An 18214-nucleotide genomic window follows, 5' to 3' on the forward strand; every position below is an offset into this window, starting at 1 on the left:
TTCTAAAATTTACCCAAAGAGTATAGAATAAAACTCCACATTATCTTTTGGAATTATGAAAAAGAAACAGGAGAATATATCTTTAAAACTAAAATACTCCTCAAAGAATAAGGAAAATACGCAATCAACTTAGAGACTATATCATAGGACATCTTCTCGAAAACAACCAAGGGTATTTATGTATTTATTTTATTTTTAATCTTGTAAGTTGATCCATCTTTTTCAATAGTTTAACCATAATCACATTTAGGTTTATATACACAATTTAGTAACTAGTAATAAGTCACAATCTTTCACCAATAACTTTGATTTCAATCAATTTTTTTTGGTTGAAAAACATTTTGGATATTAATTATATAATTTAATATTCTTAGAAAATTAATGAAAACATAATTTTATTTAATTAAATAATAGTTTTCACCTAAAACTATAGCCATGCATTGCCATGCTGGCAAGGTCAAAGGGTCAACTTGTTATACAACATTAGCTATGGTAGCATTCAGATGACAACGACAACAGATCAACCTTAAAAGACAACTTGTGTATGAGTGTGGGGCCCAATAGAAAGTGTTGTCATCATCATAAGGATCCTACCACGTGTATGGCCCTGATGTGTGCATCCTTGCAGGTACACCGTACCCGCAATAGCTGCTAAAAATGACCAGACTCCAAACATCTACGGATGCTAATGGCCCATTCCTGCCTCACCACAATCCTTTATGTGGGGTGCCATAACAGACAATCTTTGTCCATTCAATTCAAATTGTGCAAATGAAATGTTGCTGTCACTATTTACTATCACATATCCTCCCTCTTTAACTAATTATCATTTCAGCCCCTCCAGCTTTCTCTCTCTAAAACTAGTTATCTTAAGTTAGCACCGTGAAAAATCATATCATCAAACTAAACTGAATCGAACCATTCGAATTAATCATGAGTGTTGAAATACTCTTTACCAAAATTTAATTTTGTTTGTGATAAAAGTAATTTAAATAGCCCATTCGTTTCTGATAGAATTTGGAGGACAAATATCTATCAACATGATAATCTTATATGTTAATATAACATAATTCTAGTAAGTAGTAAGTGCACATGTTTTGACACTCATCAATATTCATTTTCTTTTCGTTGAAACAAGAGATAATTACTCATAGGAGTTTGATATATATATATATATATATATATATATATATATATATATATATATATATATATATATATATATATATATATATATATATATATATATATATATATATATATATATATATATATATATATATATATATACTGAAAAAGATCTAAACCATGATATGGGGTTGAGCCAAAATTGAGGAAACATAATAGAGTCAAACAATTTAAACCGGACCCAAATGAAAACAACAAAACACATGTTAATGCAAGCACACATGCAAATGCAATGGATAGGAATGTGTTGGGGTATGATCAATTAATGTGAAAAGTAGCCCATATCTGTCAAGTTTGTCACATTGTGAAACTTTAGGAATTAAATTTTCACCCACACAATCTTGAGTTTCAAAATCTTTGATTGACAATAATAAATGCATCGAACCCCACAAAAGACTCACTGGTACAATGCCTTTGCTTTGGATTATCCAGTGGTGTTCTTGTTTTTATGGATATGTCTATGTTGTGCTCAATATTCATCTTCCACTTTAATATTTTTATGCTGACAATCAAGATTCACTCAATTATTTTGGATATAAGTGTATACGATATACCTACATTGTTATAAAATAATCATTATAACGAAAATTATATATATTTTTTATTTGAAAAACCCACTAAATTATGCTGGAGAGCATGATTTTAACCATTTTATGCTGCAATATTAATCACTATTATTGTACATCGATCATTTTATGACATTTATAGACTTAAGTGTACATAATTAAGTTCGGGTGATTTGATTATATATAGCATTCTTTTGCGGCCCCAGTTAAAATCTCTTTCAAATATTCTTTGATGGGGTTTCTCTGATCTCATGTCGATAAATGTCATGCACATACCAAAACACTTTTTCAGAAGATATTTGTTACATTGGACATATTTTGTCTTCTTGACAACAAGAAACTTAACACGAAAAGAGTACCATTTTTTCTTTTCCATAATTCCATTGTGCTAAAAGCAAACCCTTGTGTAAAAGAAACCAATCAAATTTTGTTGAAAATGGCATAATATGTCCTCACAAACATACAAGAGGAGACAGATAATTGTCATATTGTATTTAATAAAAAAGGATTGATTTGATAAACATATTGATCACTAATATGACATGATACAACTCTTTTGATGTATAATTTTTTTTCTTCCTTTTATGACCAAATTGAGATTCCTATATCCATCCACGCATGAGATGGGAATTGAAGAAATGGTCCAAGCTTACATAAGAGATAAGATGGTGAGTGGTGACTTTAGCCCTATATCCGATATCATGTTGGTTCATCCGTTTTTACCTCAAAAAAGTAACATTGCTAGCACCTTAGACAGAAAAGCAATATTGAAAACCCTAATTCAATCGACTTTGTTTCTTTAATTATTTGTTATGGGTTATTAATGATATACCAGTTTTATCAAAAAGTCTAAAACGAGCATCAACATATTAAAGATTGACAAAGTATAAAGAAAGAAGGTATGGATATGCGGTTGTTATAAATAAAAACTAAATATTGTGATAAATAACAACTATATATGCCATCCGGATTCACATAAATGAATCTACAAAGCCATGAGGCGTGGGGACATTGAGTTCTCCACGATATTCCATCGTCAGTTTACACTTTTTTTTTCAAACTTCAAGAGTGACTTGTTGTTTAACATTGTACTAGTATTTATAACCACATCCTAAGGTTGCATCAGTAGGTTAGTACTATATGGTCCAAATCTAACCATGGATTGAAGAGGAAAATATACAAGTTGAATCAAGTGGTTCAAGAACAAAGGGAATTTATACAATAAAGCATATATATATTGATCAGTCATTTTCTCAAATAAACATTAAGAATAACTTTAAACCTAAAGGAAGATATGGAAAGCCTTCATGTCTCCCACCCCAAAGCTTTCTTTTTGATCATTCTTTTGTAAGTTTCTATGATACCAATGAAAGGTTAAGGAACAAAGTTCACTCATTTGTTTCTATGCTTGTTTCTTTCTTCTTTCCCCCTTTCCATCCACTCAAGAGCCATTCCACCTAACTTGCAAATAAAAATCTTCAAAATCTAACATGTATATAAATTAATAATTGGCGTACAACATAAAAAAAAAAAAAAAAAAAAAAAAAAAAGACCTTCAATCGTTAGGGTATTTGTATCAAGATTTCTTGCTTTTTCACGTACTATAAATTAATTAAGGAAACTGATCATATATGCAAAATAAAGAGATTAAATCATTTAGATAAACACGAGGGAGAACACCCAAATGTGACTAGACTTTTTTATTGATTAAACAGTCATTTAGATAACCTACATATCCCTAGTTTTCCATGTAGCCTTCACAAGAGTCTAATATATAAACCAATATCATGTATTTGTCTTCTTTAGTTTAAAATGTTGTGGGGGTGTTTTCCAACGCTTTATTTACTTGTTGTTTAAAAAGTTTGGCCTGCCAAATGGAACTTGAACAAAGGAAAAAGAAAGTAAAAGCAATAAAGGAATAGTGAAAGAACCTTTCTTTTAATTCAATTTATTTTTTGATAAATGAAAAGAGGCTTTTTCTTCGCCCTTCCCCAAAAAAAACATACAAGAAAATGTATTACCGAGTCAATTTTATCACTTTCTACATAACTAAACCGAGCTTCCATGTTGAAAAATGTAGTGCAAATCTTTACGCATGACGTACAAGTCGTTCTAACTTAACAACAGTGTTCTTGATATCAAGATTTACTCAAAGAAAAGTAGTGACTTTTTTTTTCTCATAGAAAGAGAGCATCAAGGCATCTTCTACAATGCATTATACTGGAAGCCCATAAAAAAGCAAGAAACTTTTTTACAAACCCTAGAGAAAATCACCCTTTTATGAAAAGTATAATTATAATCAACTTTTCGGGGTGGGGTTTACAACTTTTGTCATGGAGAAGCCTCCAAAGAGTCAGGGGATTATGTGGTGCAGTTTAGGTCAGTAAAATATTGAAGACTAAGATTTGTTGGTATCCTTTTTGCCTTGCAAGAAAGATACACCATGCAGTAGCCCATGTCTCCATGTTTATAATATAGGGTAAATTAATAGGGAAAAGCAATTAAAACTACGTAATTTTATGTAAACTTTATAGACTTGTTACCTAAAAAGACTACTAATTAATAACAAAACTTTGATAGAATATATGTATATCGAAGAGTTAAATAAGCCCCATTGCTTTATTTGACATGGAACACTCCCAAAGTGATCTATAATTAAGCATCACTGCTGGAAGGGTTTTGTTACATTTATTTCAACTCAGATATTCATTTCGATAACAAAAATAGAAGTTGTTAAAAGATACTTCATCTTTCACTAGTTAGCTTCAATTTGTTTTAAACGAGAACAAATAATTGGATTTTAAAACTAGATGTTTGGTGATTAAATCATTCGTCGCTAAGACCATTAGGGATCCTGTATGTTAGAATGTAAGGATTGTTATTCCTTCATGACATAGTTACACTACAAGAAATCATGTCTTTGCCGGCGAAACCTTTACTGACGACAAAGACTTTTAGCGGCGACTTTAGCTTGAGTCGCTGGTAAATGGTCGCCGGTAATGACTTGGGGAGCGAATCCGCGTGAATCCATTCTGGAAATCCCAAGCGTCCGATTGATATTCTAATCCAACGACTGAGACTCCGTTTCACCTAAACCCAATAACGGTGACATCAATGCCGACGAACTTTGTCGCCGCTAAAAGTCGAAAAAAAGACACTGTAACAATTCCTTCCATAGTTGTCGCCACAATTGATTGGAGTCGCTGTTATAAGTTTTTTGTGTTACCAGTGAAGGTTTCACCGGTATTGCTTTACACAGATAACCTAAAATCGACGCCTCTCTTTTTGCTTTCTGCTTCTGATCTCTTCCATATTTGCTCTCGTTTTTTTTTCTTCCGTATTTTTTCGATGACTCGCAACGATTTAGGCCACCAGCGACATCACATTTTTTTCTTCCCTACTGTGAGATTCAGACGGGGAAAATGAGATACTGACGACACCTTTACCGTCTCTCCGGCAACTATAGAGCATTTCCGACGGCGGTAGGTCATCTCCTACCCATTTCTCCTTCTCTTTCTCTTGTAACATCGATTTTCAGCTTATAATAGTGATTAATTGCAAAAAATTATCATTCTCAATTTTTGATTTCCTACTTTATCGACAACTATTGTTGTCACTGCCGACGAATACCACCACCACTGCACCATCTGTTGATTTCCGCCACCACGTGTTCTATTTAAAGTGAATTTCAAGATTAATTACAAAATATGTGTATTTGTATAAATTATGTGAAATTGATATGTGTGTATATTTGATATATTTATGTGAATCTATGTGTGTTTGGTGTATGTATGTGAAAATATATGTATTCACTTAATGTGTATGAAAGTATGTGTATTTGGTATAAGTATGATGCTATTATGTATGTATGTGAATGTATTTGTATTTGTTGTATATGTGGTATATGTATGTGAAAGTATATGTATTCGGTGTATGTGTATGAAAGTATGTGTATTTGGTTTAAGTTGGATGCTATTATATATGTATGTGTTATTTGGTGTATATATGATATATGTATGTGAAAGTATATGTATTTGGTATAAGTAGGATATTATTATGTATATTGTGAAACTATGTGTATTTGGTATAAGTAGGATGCTATTATGTATGTATGTGTATTTAGTGTATATGTGGTATATGTACGTGAAAGTGTATTTGGTATAAGTAGGATGCTCTTATGTATATATGTGAAAGTATGTGTATTTGGTATAAGTAGGATGTTATTATGTATTTGATATATGTATTTGTATTTCTTTTAAGTAGGAATGTAGGATGCTATTATTTGACAATGTTATTTAAAGTAAAGCACTATAATGAAAAAAAAAAAACAAAACAAATAAAGTTGGATGTTATTATTGACAATGATATTTAAAGTAAACTATAGTAATGGAAAAAATATAAATAAGGTGGGATGCTATTATTGACAATGACATTTAAAGTAAACCACTATAATGTAAAAAAGAAACAAAAAAAATTAGGATGCTATTATTAATAAAGTTATTTAAAATACTGAAGAAGACATTGAAGGATATGAGGAAGATTATGATTAAAATAATTCTTATGTAATGTATTTATAATAGAAACTTAATTTGGATTCCTAGTTTAAATATAAATGTTTATTCCTATGTAATGTGTATTTGTAACATCCCAAAACTCAAAACCAAAACTTTTTGTTTTCATATTAAATAACCATCAACCCAACATGTTTGAAAAAACCATAAAATATTTATAAAATATCCCAAAAGTACATCAGAGTCAAATAAGCGGAAAATCATGGTACGTGCAATGTGATCATCCCGATCCCTTCCTTTTTGAACTGGAAGTACCTGAAACATAAATTGAAAACCATAAGCACAAAGCTTAGTGAGTTCCCCAAAATATTGCATATCATACATATATGTCATCTCAACGCTTTACCGGGTCTATTTCACCCCCATGTCTATTTCAACTCACATGTTAGCACAAGGCTGTACTAGGTCTATTTCTCCATGTGCCTATTTCAACTTATATGTTAGCATAATGTTGTACCAGGTCTATTTCATCCCTAGGTCTATTTCATCTCACATACACATAGCAAACAGGCACACATGCATACAACACATACAACAGGAGTCACAAAGACTACAAGCACATACAATCCTTAGTGTCCTACAATATAGTAAACAAACTCACATCAGTCTGGTGTCAATCAAATAGATGTTCGGGTTGCTGAACCCGAGAATCTCCGCCCTAACCAATCAAATAAAACCCTAATTAATAATTGGGTCATAAACCATAATCGGGACTTTAATCAACTAATCCCGACTCCCAGGGTAAAAGACCATTTTACCCTTCCCTTAATTGGACCAAAAGCAGTGACCCAAACTCAATGGCCTAAAAATGGCCCAATTCCTAAAGGACACCCAAATCCCAATATAGGACCAAATCCAAGAAGGCCCAGGACCTAACAATGGCCCAAAATAAAAAAGACTTGTGGCCTAACACGGGCCTAAAACCCTAAATTCCAAATGCAGCCCAACAATAAAAGCCCATGAACAGGTCGCGTACACTAAGTGTACCCCTAGTACACCTGATGTACTAGGTCGCTACATGGAGTCGAGGATCCAAACGCATACGCACAATGTACACATTCATACGCCTGACGCACGCCCCGTTCAACCACTTCATCCATTAAGTCCTTATTGCTTAAGAAAAAATGTCCAAATTTTAGATCCATACCTTGGGGGACGTCTTAATCCATAAAGTCACTAACTTGGTGCATTTGCATGGCTTAAATGGATCCAAACCTTAGATTTAGCATCCTACTTTTACCAAATGGACATATACTCATGCATGGTTGATCCTCAACCATCAAGATGTCAACTTTATAAACTAGGGATCTCAAAAACATCAAGAGGAGCAACTCATAACTTATGGAGTGACAAATACCCACTAGAACTCATGCATGGGACCAAAATGTGCTCAAAATAAGCCCTAGAATAGATCTAACAATAGAGTCATCAAGGTAGAAGCTTTATACCTTAATGAAGTTTAGAAATGAGAATTGATTATGGATCTACAAGCTCCTACTTGATCAAGGCCCCTTCTCCAAGTTTCTTTTTCTTCAAGGTTCACCAAACACCCATTAAAACACACACAAAGGGTTAAATCTCACTAGATGAGCTATGATTTTGGAATGGGACTCAAAAGGGCAATGAAGGCTGGAAAATGAGAGAACCTTGGGGCTTAAGGTTGCTTAAATAGGGTCCAAACCCTAAAATTAGGGTTTGTGTCCTGATTACGGACGCCCAACGTACAGGAGGTACGCCCAGCGTACGCACTTCCCTCCCAAAATTACAATAATGCCCCTAGGGACCAAATTTGTAAACTAAGTACACACTAAGGGTTAAAATGAAAAATAACTTTAATCTGGTGTTAAAAGTCTCCCCCACTTGAATTAGATTTCATCCTCGAAGTCCGCTGCTGTAAATAATTAAGGTTAGTGCTCCCCCATCTCATCCTCAAGCTCCCACATCCACTTTGAACCCTTTCGGTGTTGTCACTGCACCTTCATGAGATCCACAACATTATTTCGCAGAGTCTCCGTCCTCTTTTCAAGAATCACTACTGGTCACTCTATATAATTCAGGTGATCATCCCGCTTGAATGTCCTCCAATGAAACCACTGCGGAATCATTAACCAGACATTTCTCACATTATCGATTCTTAACTCTCAAATATTGCACACTTCCATCGTCGGCTGTTTTGTTTCGTTATCATTTTCTTCTTTGAAATCCATTTAATACCTCTTTCTAACTTCTGTCCCTCTTACCCATATGCCTCGAAGAACCTATTAAAACTACTGAATTGTTTAATTGTTTACTATTTAGTAATGTAATTAGTTCATTATCGTGTTAATGATATGTATTTATGTTTAATGTTCTGTGATTTTTAACCCAAAATTGAGGAGGAATTCATGTTCACATGAACAATGGTTCAAAGATTTATAGATCATTTTTCTTTAAATCATATTTAGAGAATTTCTAACGAGCGATGTTGAATATGTGTCCTTAGGTCGTGTAAAGTTGTAGTCTACTATTGTGTCTCACTACAACATTGCACATCTGCTTTATGATATATGATTTCTGATAAAATCATTTACTCCAGTATTCTATAGACCAACTGTTTGATCAATTTGTTCTTATTTCTCAGGAGGATTAAAAAGCTCTCTAGCATTTATAGCTACAAGCAAAGTCCGAACAAGTAGTTTCTCAAAGAACTTTTTAGCTGCACCTACCTCTTATATCCCTGGATTCAAGCATGGACCAAATGGCACATTCTTTCTTTCATCAGACATACCAAATATTGACAGTAATCCCAATAACTACTTTTTGTATTTTGTTAAAGCATCTAAACAATTGTGAAGGATGATTAACCTATTTAATTGGATATTTCAGATAAATTTTCCCAAAGCATATATTGATAAGAACTAACCTGAGAAATTACACAAGACCAAAGATAATAAGGTCATTGTTGAATTCCAGAACAATCTACCAGGGAAACCTAAAGTAAGTTTTGAAGGTAGTAATAAAGATAACAAATACAACGATGCAACTTTGTTCTTTGATGAAACAAGTTTTAGGTCAGAGCAACTTCACAGAGCAGTGAAGCGATTGAGACATATTTGACAACCTGGTGATTCTTAAAGTTTTAGTTATGCATGTACTGTTTCCAATTTGGTCTTTACGTATATCGTTAGTTATTGATTATTGTCAAGACAATTAATGTGATAAGTATTGATCATGTTTCATCTGGGGATGGATGTCATATTGTTTTGGAATTTGAATTCTTGTATGCTTGTTTGTGTAAGCAAAAAAAAAAGAGATTTTGGACTACAATTGCTCAAAAAAAGTTAATAAATATAGAAAGGTTAAGGAACGATATTTTTACCAGTATGTTATAACCTTTTAAGGGATTTTATATTATTAAATAAATATTTAACGTTATTTATTTAGATAATAGCTTACCCATTTGACATTTAATCGCATGTTGCATCTTCAGGTAGTTCCATAAGTTCCTTTCCCTTTTTGGTGGTTGTGGACAAGAAGTTTCTCAAAAATTCCAAGAGTTCAAATAAGTGAACTGATTTTTTACTAACATAATTGTCTCCTAAGATCGGCATACTCATATGATTTTGATAATATGAGTTATCGGTTGCCATCCATCATGACTTCTGTAACCTTTCGTTCACGATATGCTCGGGTTGAGGCTCAACCGCTTAACCATACAAGGAGAGAAAGTCAATGTTGATGCTAGTGCTGGTGGGATGAAATCATACGAATTGGACTGGCTCCACCCGTTTCGGGCATCCAACGAGAATTTAGAATTCTATGGAATGTACTTCCCTTATAGTAAAGAGGTTTCCCACTCTTTCCAACTCCTTTCTCCCCTGAGATCATCTGTATATGCTTATTCATGTGCATCTATTTATGCATATACTTATTCTTATGCATATACATATGTATATGCATAAACTTATTCATATTTATATGCATATACTTATTCTTATGCATATGCAGATGCTTATGTATATACTTATTCTTATGCATATAGATATGAATATAGTTATTCATATGTATATGCATAGACTTATTCATATGCATATGAATATACTTATGAATATGCATATAGTTATTCATATGCATATGCATATACTTATTATTTGCAAATGTATACATTTATATGCATATGTATATATTTATGTCTATATACTACATATGTGACAAATCTACTATATATGGATATATATATATATATATATATATATATATATATATATATATATATATATATATATGTATATGTATATGCATATAGACGAGCATAAGTGCACATGTATACATTCATATGCATATATGAATATTAATATGCATATATGAATATTAATATGCATATGTATACATTTATAAGCATATGCATGTACTTATTCATATGCATATACATATACTTACGAATATGCATATAGTTATTCATATGCATATGCAAATACTTTTATACATATGTTATATACTTATTCTTATGTATATGCATAAGCATATCCATATAATTATTCATATACATAAGCATATACTTATTAATATGTATATGCAGTTGCATATATTTGCCTTTTTCTTATAGGCATTGACCATTATAATATCCGTCGTTTCAAAAAAAAATTGCATATAGTTATTTATATGCATATGTATATACTTATGAATATGCATATAGTTATTCATATGTATATGCATATACTTATGAATATGTATATGTCATATACTTATTCTTATACATATACAAAAACATAATCATATGTATTTAATTGCTTTATACATATACTTATTTTTATGCATATGCATATACTTATTCATATGTATATGCATTTATTTATTTATTTTTGGGAAAGAGGCCACAGCCCCGGCAAAGATGCATTTATTTATTTATATGTATATGCATCGGCTTATTCTTATACATATAAAACCATTAAAAATGTTTTTTTTAAATGTGAATGTGCATATGCACATGTTTTAAAAATGTGCATATACACAAAAAAATATGAATATGTATTAAAAATACAATTTTTTGAAAATCTTTTTTTAAATACCAATTTCAAATTATAAGGAACATTTTCGCATATTTGAAAAAATATTACTTTTTTATATTTTATTTTTCTATTCGGCGAAAATATTCCTTATATTTCAAAATTAATATTAAAAAAAATTCAAAAAACTATATTTTTGATGCATATTCATATTATTTTATGTATATGCAGATTTTTTTAACAAACACAAACATATGTATATACATATAACTTTTTTCAATTCTTTTAGTTATGGATATACACATCCACATGTGAAATTTTCAAACAAAATTCATTATAGATAAAAAGTTTGTTGGTTCAGTGAGTCTCTTAGTTTAGTTCTCAATGCATTATATATATATATATATATATATATATATATATATATATATATATATATATATATATATATATTAAGAAAAGAATTCGTTAATTTTTTTTTTTGAAATGTGTCACCCTATTAAGTCTGCTAATTAATGGCATGACACTTATCAATATATTGATTCTCTATTTTAAATTTTAAATTTGTCAATCTAATTATATTAAATTAAAATAAAATTGGGAAAAAATTAAAATAATATTAATACATATTTTAAGGTGATATAATTTCACATATTATTTAAATCAACAATTATAATTTTATATAACTAAAAAAATACCTCTCAATTAATAATTTATTTAAAATAATTGATATATATATATATATATATATATATATATATATATATGTTTAGATTCTATGAAAAACAAAAAAAATCATCAAAGTCATTAAAATACATAAAAAAATACTTAGAAATCACAAAACTTTTTTTGAATTTTTTTTATCAAAAAATCGCAACTTTTAGGTCAAAATCGCTGAAAAAAAATTTTGAAAATTTTTTTTTTCAGCGAAATTGTAAAAAATGCTACGTTTTTTTGATAAAAAAAAATTCAAAAAAAAAGTTTTGTGATGTGTTGGTATTTTTTTTATGCATTTTTATGATTTTAGAGTTTTTTGTTTTCCAAATAACCCTTCTCTCTCTCTCTCTCTCTCTCTCTCTCTCTCTCTCTCTCTCTATATATATATATATATATATATATATATATATATATATATATATATATATATATATATATATATATATATATATATATATATATATATATATATATATGCATGGCCGAAATAAAGTAATAAAAAGTTCATATGAAAAAAGGTCTAGCAATATATCTACATGGGTGTGCGTGTTCAACAAAAGTTGCAAGCACTGTTGCCTACTTTGGGTTTTCAATTAAAGTAAATTTAATTGAATATACTATTTTCTTTGTAATTACTTATAAAAAGACAATTATATATTTATAATATTGAAGTCCTTAGATATATGTTACCTCATGGTACGTGGGTGAGATCGGTTGATGCGTACATCATCTGAGGATAAAGTGTATGTGTTTTTATAACTATTTAAAACTTTATAAAAATACTTGTAAATGGTTTTTTTATTAGATTAAATTTGTTTATTATGGAAGGGAGAATATTGGATATTTGTGTGATTTTTGATTAAAGTGAGCTTGAAAACAACGCTTTCTTTCCTACCCACACATATTTTAGTTTATTTTCTTAAAATGCCCAAAAATAAGCCTTCACGATTCATGCTTTTGTAGACCCACATAAATGGTCTCCCCCAACTCACATAAACACCATGCATGGACGATGATATTTGTGTTTTTTGTTTTTGGAAAATAGTGTTTGATAATTAAGAATATGGATTTCTCACGAATTATTTCACTTTCTACATTAATATTCTTTCATATATCTAGGTTACTAAGAAATTCAATAAAACAATCCTTTAGGAACAGTTTTTATTTCATGCACAAAACAGAAAGCAATGTTTAATATTCTTTCATATATCTAGGTTACTAAGAAATTCACTAAAACAATCCTTTAGGAACAGTTTTTATTTCATACACAAAACAGAAAGCAATGTTTGTAAAAAGTAGAAGGTTTCTCAGATTTTGTAAAGAGTTCTACATAACCAAATATGAGTGTATATACTCATCTATCCAAAAAATCTATATAAAATCAACCAAAATTATGAAATTTATAGTTAGAAAACGGTTTCTGGAAAAAAAATATTATGCAACTCGAGTTGTATGCCAAAGCTGCCATATCTTGGCTCTTGCCAATAAATTTGGGCTGTGAGACAACTTGGCTAATAGTCAACAACTTTCGTTGCAACGAGGGTTGTATCAGATGGTAGGACAGTATGGACGATAACAAAGGACCATATTTTCGGAACCCATTTTTTTTATGTACCTATTGATGCTATTTTAGAAATTAAAAAAAAAAAGTTTTTGATATTAAATTGTCATAAGTAGTGGAAAAAGACCCTTAAATCCACTTGAATCGGCTCTGGTTGCAAGACAGCTTGATTGTTAGTCCCTGAGCAGACCTAAACTTGTCTATTTCTTCAATTTTATTTTATTTTATGATCTTTCATTGGATTCAAAGTCCAAAATTTTGAACATGTTAGACCTTACAATAGGACACAAACCCTTTGCCCTTGGTTTTTTTTATCTGTTCGGGATCAAACTCATCTTATAAACATGCTTGCATTCTATACCGCCTAAATTATAATAGATCACACTTTAAATCCCCAATTTAAATTTGTGTTAATTTAAATTACACTACATGATCGATAACACTAAAATCACCAATATTATATTTTATTTGTGATGCTTTTAAAATTACGACATTTGAATCTTTAAACATTTGATTCCATAGCATTTATATTTACTTATTCCATTTTAATGATAATGTCTTAAAGATTAAAAGTTGAGATTCTTTTAAGAATAACCAATCACAAATGTAGTTTCCCCATGTCGAGATTTTTTTTTTTTCTAAGCTCTCGAATCGAAGGGCATGTCCCTTTTCATTCGGTGGTAGACTCATGCTTTGCAAGGTGGTTTTGGGCATTCTATGGATCTACTGTTTCTCGCTTTTCAAAGCCTCGATGAAAATTATAAAGACTCGAGAAAGTATCTGGATCAATCCAGAAATTGCAAAACCTTATCGAAAAATGGAAGCCCAAGACTTATTTTTCCTTGTTCTTGGGCCATGATGTATCCAAAAAATGACAATTTCCCAAAACCAAAATAACCTACATATATATAACATTATAAATTAACATCCATTTGTATAGTTTTTTTTTTTTCGCTTGAAATTTAGAAAATGAATTATTATCACTTGGAATACAAAGTCCATACTATCTATCTAAACATTAACCTTAAATCTGTAAAAAAAAAATATATTAAACTCCATAAAGCGGGAGTAAGTTGCGGACAAAAGCATACGCTAATGCACCCGTAAAAACGTAACTATCCACCCTGTCAAGTATTCCACCTGCACCAAATATCACAAGACTAAAATTACACATTTGGTCCCTGTCCTCTACTCAAAATCCCAAGTTTGGTCTGATTCTTTAAATCTTTCTGAAGTTGTCGGTCCTTAGGTTTTGTGGATTTAGTCACTTGTAAAATGACCTTTTTACCCCTGTGAAAAAAAAAAAAAAGAGAAATTACCATGGCCAGGAATGAGGGAGCCTGAATCTTTGACACCAGCATCTCTCTTGATCATGGACTCAAGGAGGTCACCAAAGAGAGACCCAAAGAAGTTGAGGAAACCGAACCCGATTGCACTGAAAAAATTAAAAAAAAAAAAAAAAAAAAAATTACATATTGAGAAAGTTTGAAGGACTGAATATGACAAGATTTAAAAGTAAAAGTGTACCCGAGTGTAGAAGTAGGCCAAGAAAGAATCTTTGATAACAACACACAAGTGGCTATGCAACCTGTTAAACCTGCAAGAGCTCCTTCCCATGTTTTCTTCGGACTGATACTTGTAAGTGGGGTCCGACCAAATGCCTGGAACGAAATTGAAACGATTTAGCATTTCTATTTCGTGTTTGTCATGTTTGGCGTATTATGTATGATTAAGTATTAATTAAATAAACTAGTTTTTAGTTTATTTTATCTTTGTCGTGTCATGTATGTAGCTTTTTAATCCGTTCATTTTCGTGTTAGTAAAAAAAAAAACGACATCGTGTCAGCGTCGTGTTCGTATTACATAAAATCTTGTCATGTCGCGTCAAACAAAAACACGAAACGATAGCATGATTTTCCACCCATACTGGAATGATATATATTTATATTTAAAAATTACTTTTATTCATATAGTTTTCAATAATATTAATCTTTTTAATAATTTTACAACTTCAAAAATTTTTATTTTACAACTTCAAAAAGTTCCATAATTCTCCCAAGACCTTCTTTTTACCTTTACTACTACTACCCATGGCAAGGTTTTATGGGGTTGCATATGTTTTTATAATAGAGAGAGGGTCAACCTAGGGCCTAGCAAGTCATGTTTTATGAACAACGATATCAATCAATTTAAAAGAGAAAAGTCGACAATTAATTTCAACAGTAAAAGTTAAATCAATAGAATGCTCAAATAACTTCTTTGGGCTTGGTTAACAATACATACTGATATTGGAAATCTAGATAGATGAGCCGACACTAAATCTTTCCAATAGTTTTTTGTAAAGTTTTATACAACTTAGCTGAATAAGCAATACATGCAATATTGTAAATTTTTACAAAACATTGTTGAAAAGATTTGAGTGTTGGCTTATCTAGATTTCTAAGTATTGTTAACCAAGCTTAAAGAAATTATTTGAGCATGCTAACTGATTTAACTTTTACTACTAGGATTAATTGTTGTCATGTTTTTTTCTTCTAAACTGATCGATATCGTTGTACATAAAGATGTCATCAAAAACTACATAAATATGAAGTTGGTTATAATGTAAGTTTTCAATCCATTCCATGAAAGAATGGAAACAAAAACACCCTTGGCTAAGGAATGAAGATTAAAAAAATGGAAGCTCAGGAAAGGTCCATTCCTTTGACAAAACAAACACTTTTTTTCTTCTCATTTCAACGGAATAAACTATTCCATTCCTTCCCTAATTCCATCATACCAAACACTATATAAACGATATCAAACAATATAATGATGTCAACTTAAATAAATCAAGAAAGTCAAAGTCAAGATAATATACCTTCCCACCAGCAAAAGCAAATGTATCTGCTGCAATTACACTGCTGATAGATATCAATGTGGCCACAAGACCAACAGTCCAATGAGCCTGACCACCTAAAAGTATAGGCCATGTAGCTCCCACTCCTCTTGAAGATACAACTCAAATTAGCAAACATCATAACCAAAATCACATTATAAAAAAAAAAATAAGGAATTAAAAATATTACCAGAATTTAAGGCAGGTGCAGTCAAACGACATCTAAGTTTGACCCAAAAAGACGGAAGATATCCACAATAAAACAACCCAAACATCGTACTGCTAAGTTGAGAAAAACGAGGATTTCCTCTTTGTAAGAGTAATGCCATAGCAACAATAAAGGCTGCTGATGTCACTGAAACATCAATTTGGCCCTTGTATCTGAAAATAAGAATATGTAATGATTATGGAGAGAAAATAAGGGAAAAATGGTGATGTTGTTATGTAAAATATGTGGTGGATTAATTTTACAGAGTGAATAAGGGAAGGAGACCACAGATGACTGAGCAAACTCGGGAGACATAACGAGGTGGAGGAGTCATTCCGGAAGCAATTCCATGGCTTCTGACAAGTTCAAAGTATTCTCTTGAACCAGCGAAAACAGCAGCAGCTAAGGCTATGGAGAATACCCATCCTCCTGCTAGTACGATTCCACCGGTGGAAACACCGATTCCGATTCCAAAGATGACTCGTTTTGCTAATTGACTTGATTTCTGTTGTTGGAGTAACTCCCGAACGTTTGTGTGGTCTTCATTAACCTACACATATTCGTTCTCAGTGTCTATAAAGTGACTGGATTTAGAATTTATCCAGATGAAGAAATTAAGAAAATATGGTAAATATGTTCGGTGCTTATTTCCTTCTATAGATTATTTACAGAGCTAGATGGTTTATGCAGCATCTTCAGAATAGTATGTGGGAACTCATTCTAAAGTCCCCCCCATGTTCCAATCGGTTGCAAATGGATTCAGATTTAGTCTATAATCTGATGTAACTTATCCTGGATAAACTCAAATTAGTTGTAATACTAGGTGTATACTTTGTTTCCCCTAAAATTAGTTCTACAAACAATGCACATGAACACTAGCAATTAAAAGTAAAATTCAGCTTCTAGATAACAATTCGTGACACCAATTGTTTATGAAAATTCATACTCGTTAGACCTTACCTCAACGGGTTCCTCGTCTTCAGTCTGGTTGGCGTCGGCTCTGGCCACTAAAGTCTGAGTGAAAATCTTGGATGAGTTGTAATGAATTCCAAATCGACCATTTCGAATTTGCAAAAACCCTCTCCCTTTGGACGAATCAAAGAAGTTCAATTTAAGCTTCGCAGAAGGTCGGCATGAAATTAGGTTTTTAGAGAGACAGCGGCGAAAACGGGAAGCGCGAAAGGAAGACGCAACTGAAATTGGATTGAATTCGCTGCTGCTGCTACTGAGTAATGTATCGATTTTGACGCAATATGGAGAAGAAGACGCCATTAAAGATGGTGCCGCAGTCATCCGGAGGATAATCAATCCATATCTGAAGCGATTTTATCGAGAGGACGAAGGAATTGAAATTGGGATTGGGATTGGGGATGACGATAGCTGCGAGGAAACGATATGCAAGTGGCTGTGTGCATAGTATCCAGGTGGCCGTGTGTATAGTATCTTGCCTTTGAGCTATCTGTTAATTTACTCATTTATTACCATTTACCAGGATAAATTCATAAATTAGACTTTGTACCACACAATTTGTTTTTTGTTT

General features: G+C 31.5%; 1 protein-coding gene across 1 annotated transcript; it reads right to left on the reverse strand.

The window, feature by feature from the left end:
* Positions 1-14473: 14473 nt before the first annotated feature.
* Positions 14474-18092, reverse strand: LOC111881388 (phosphatidate cytidylyltransferase 4, chloroplastic). Its single transcript, XM_023877782.3, has 7 exons — positions 17635-18092; positions 16938-17224; positions 16657-16847; positions 16449-16573; positions 15116-15249; positions 14908-15023; positions 14474-14728 (listed from the first exon to the last, which is right to left on the reverse strand). Exons 1-7 carry the CDS (start codon positions 17965-17967, stop codon positions 14637-14639), a joined length of 1278 nt encoding a protein of 425 aa, XP_023733550.1. The 5' UTR covers positions 17968-18092; the 3' UTR covers positions 14474-14636.
* Between the last annotated feature and the right edge of the window lie 122 nt (positions 18093-18214).

The sequence above is a fragment of the Lactuca sativa genome, chromosome 7 (assembly GCF_002870075.4).
Source record: "Lactuca sativa cultivar Salinas chromosome 7, Lsat_Salinas_v11, whole genome shotgun sequence".
In the NCBI taxonomy this organism is placed as follows: domain Eukaryota; kingdom Viridiplantae; phylum Streptophyta; class Magnoliopsida; order Asterales; family Asteraceae; genus Lactuca; species Lactuca sativa.

What these genes read in the sequence shown, in the direction of transcription:
- LOC111881388 (XM_023877782.3), bottom strand. Translation starts at nt 17,967, where the DNA reads ATGACTGCGGCACCATCTTTAATGGCGTCTTCTTCTCCATATTGCGTC. An exon ending in CTCCTTCCCTTATTCACTCT is followed by an intron (nt 16,848 to 16,937) that starts GTAAAATTAATC and finishes TCTTATTTTCAG; the next exon opens with ATACAAGGGCCAAATTGATG. An exon ending in TGGCCTACTTCTACACTCGG is followed by an intron (nt 15,024 to 15,115) that starts GTACACTTTTAC and finishes TAATTTTTTCAG; the next exon opens with TGCAATCGGGTTCGGTTTCC.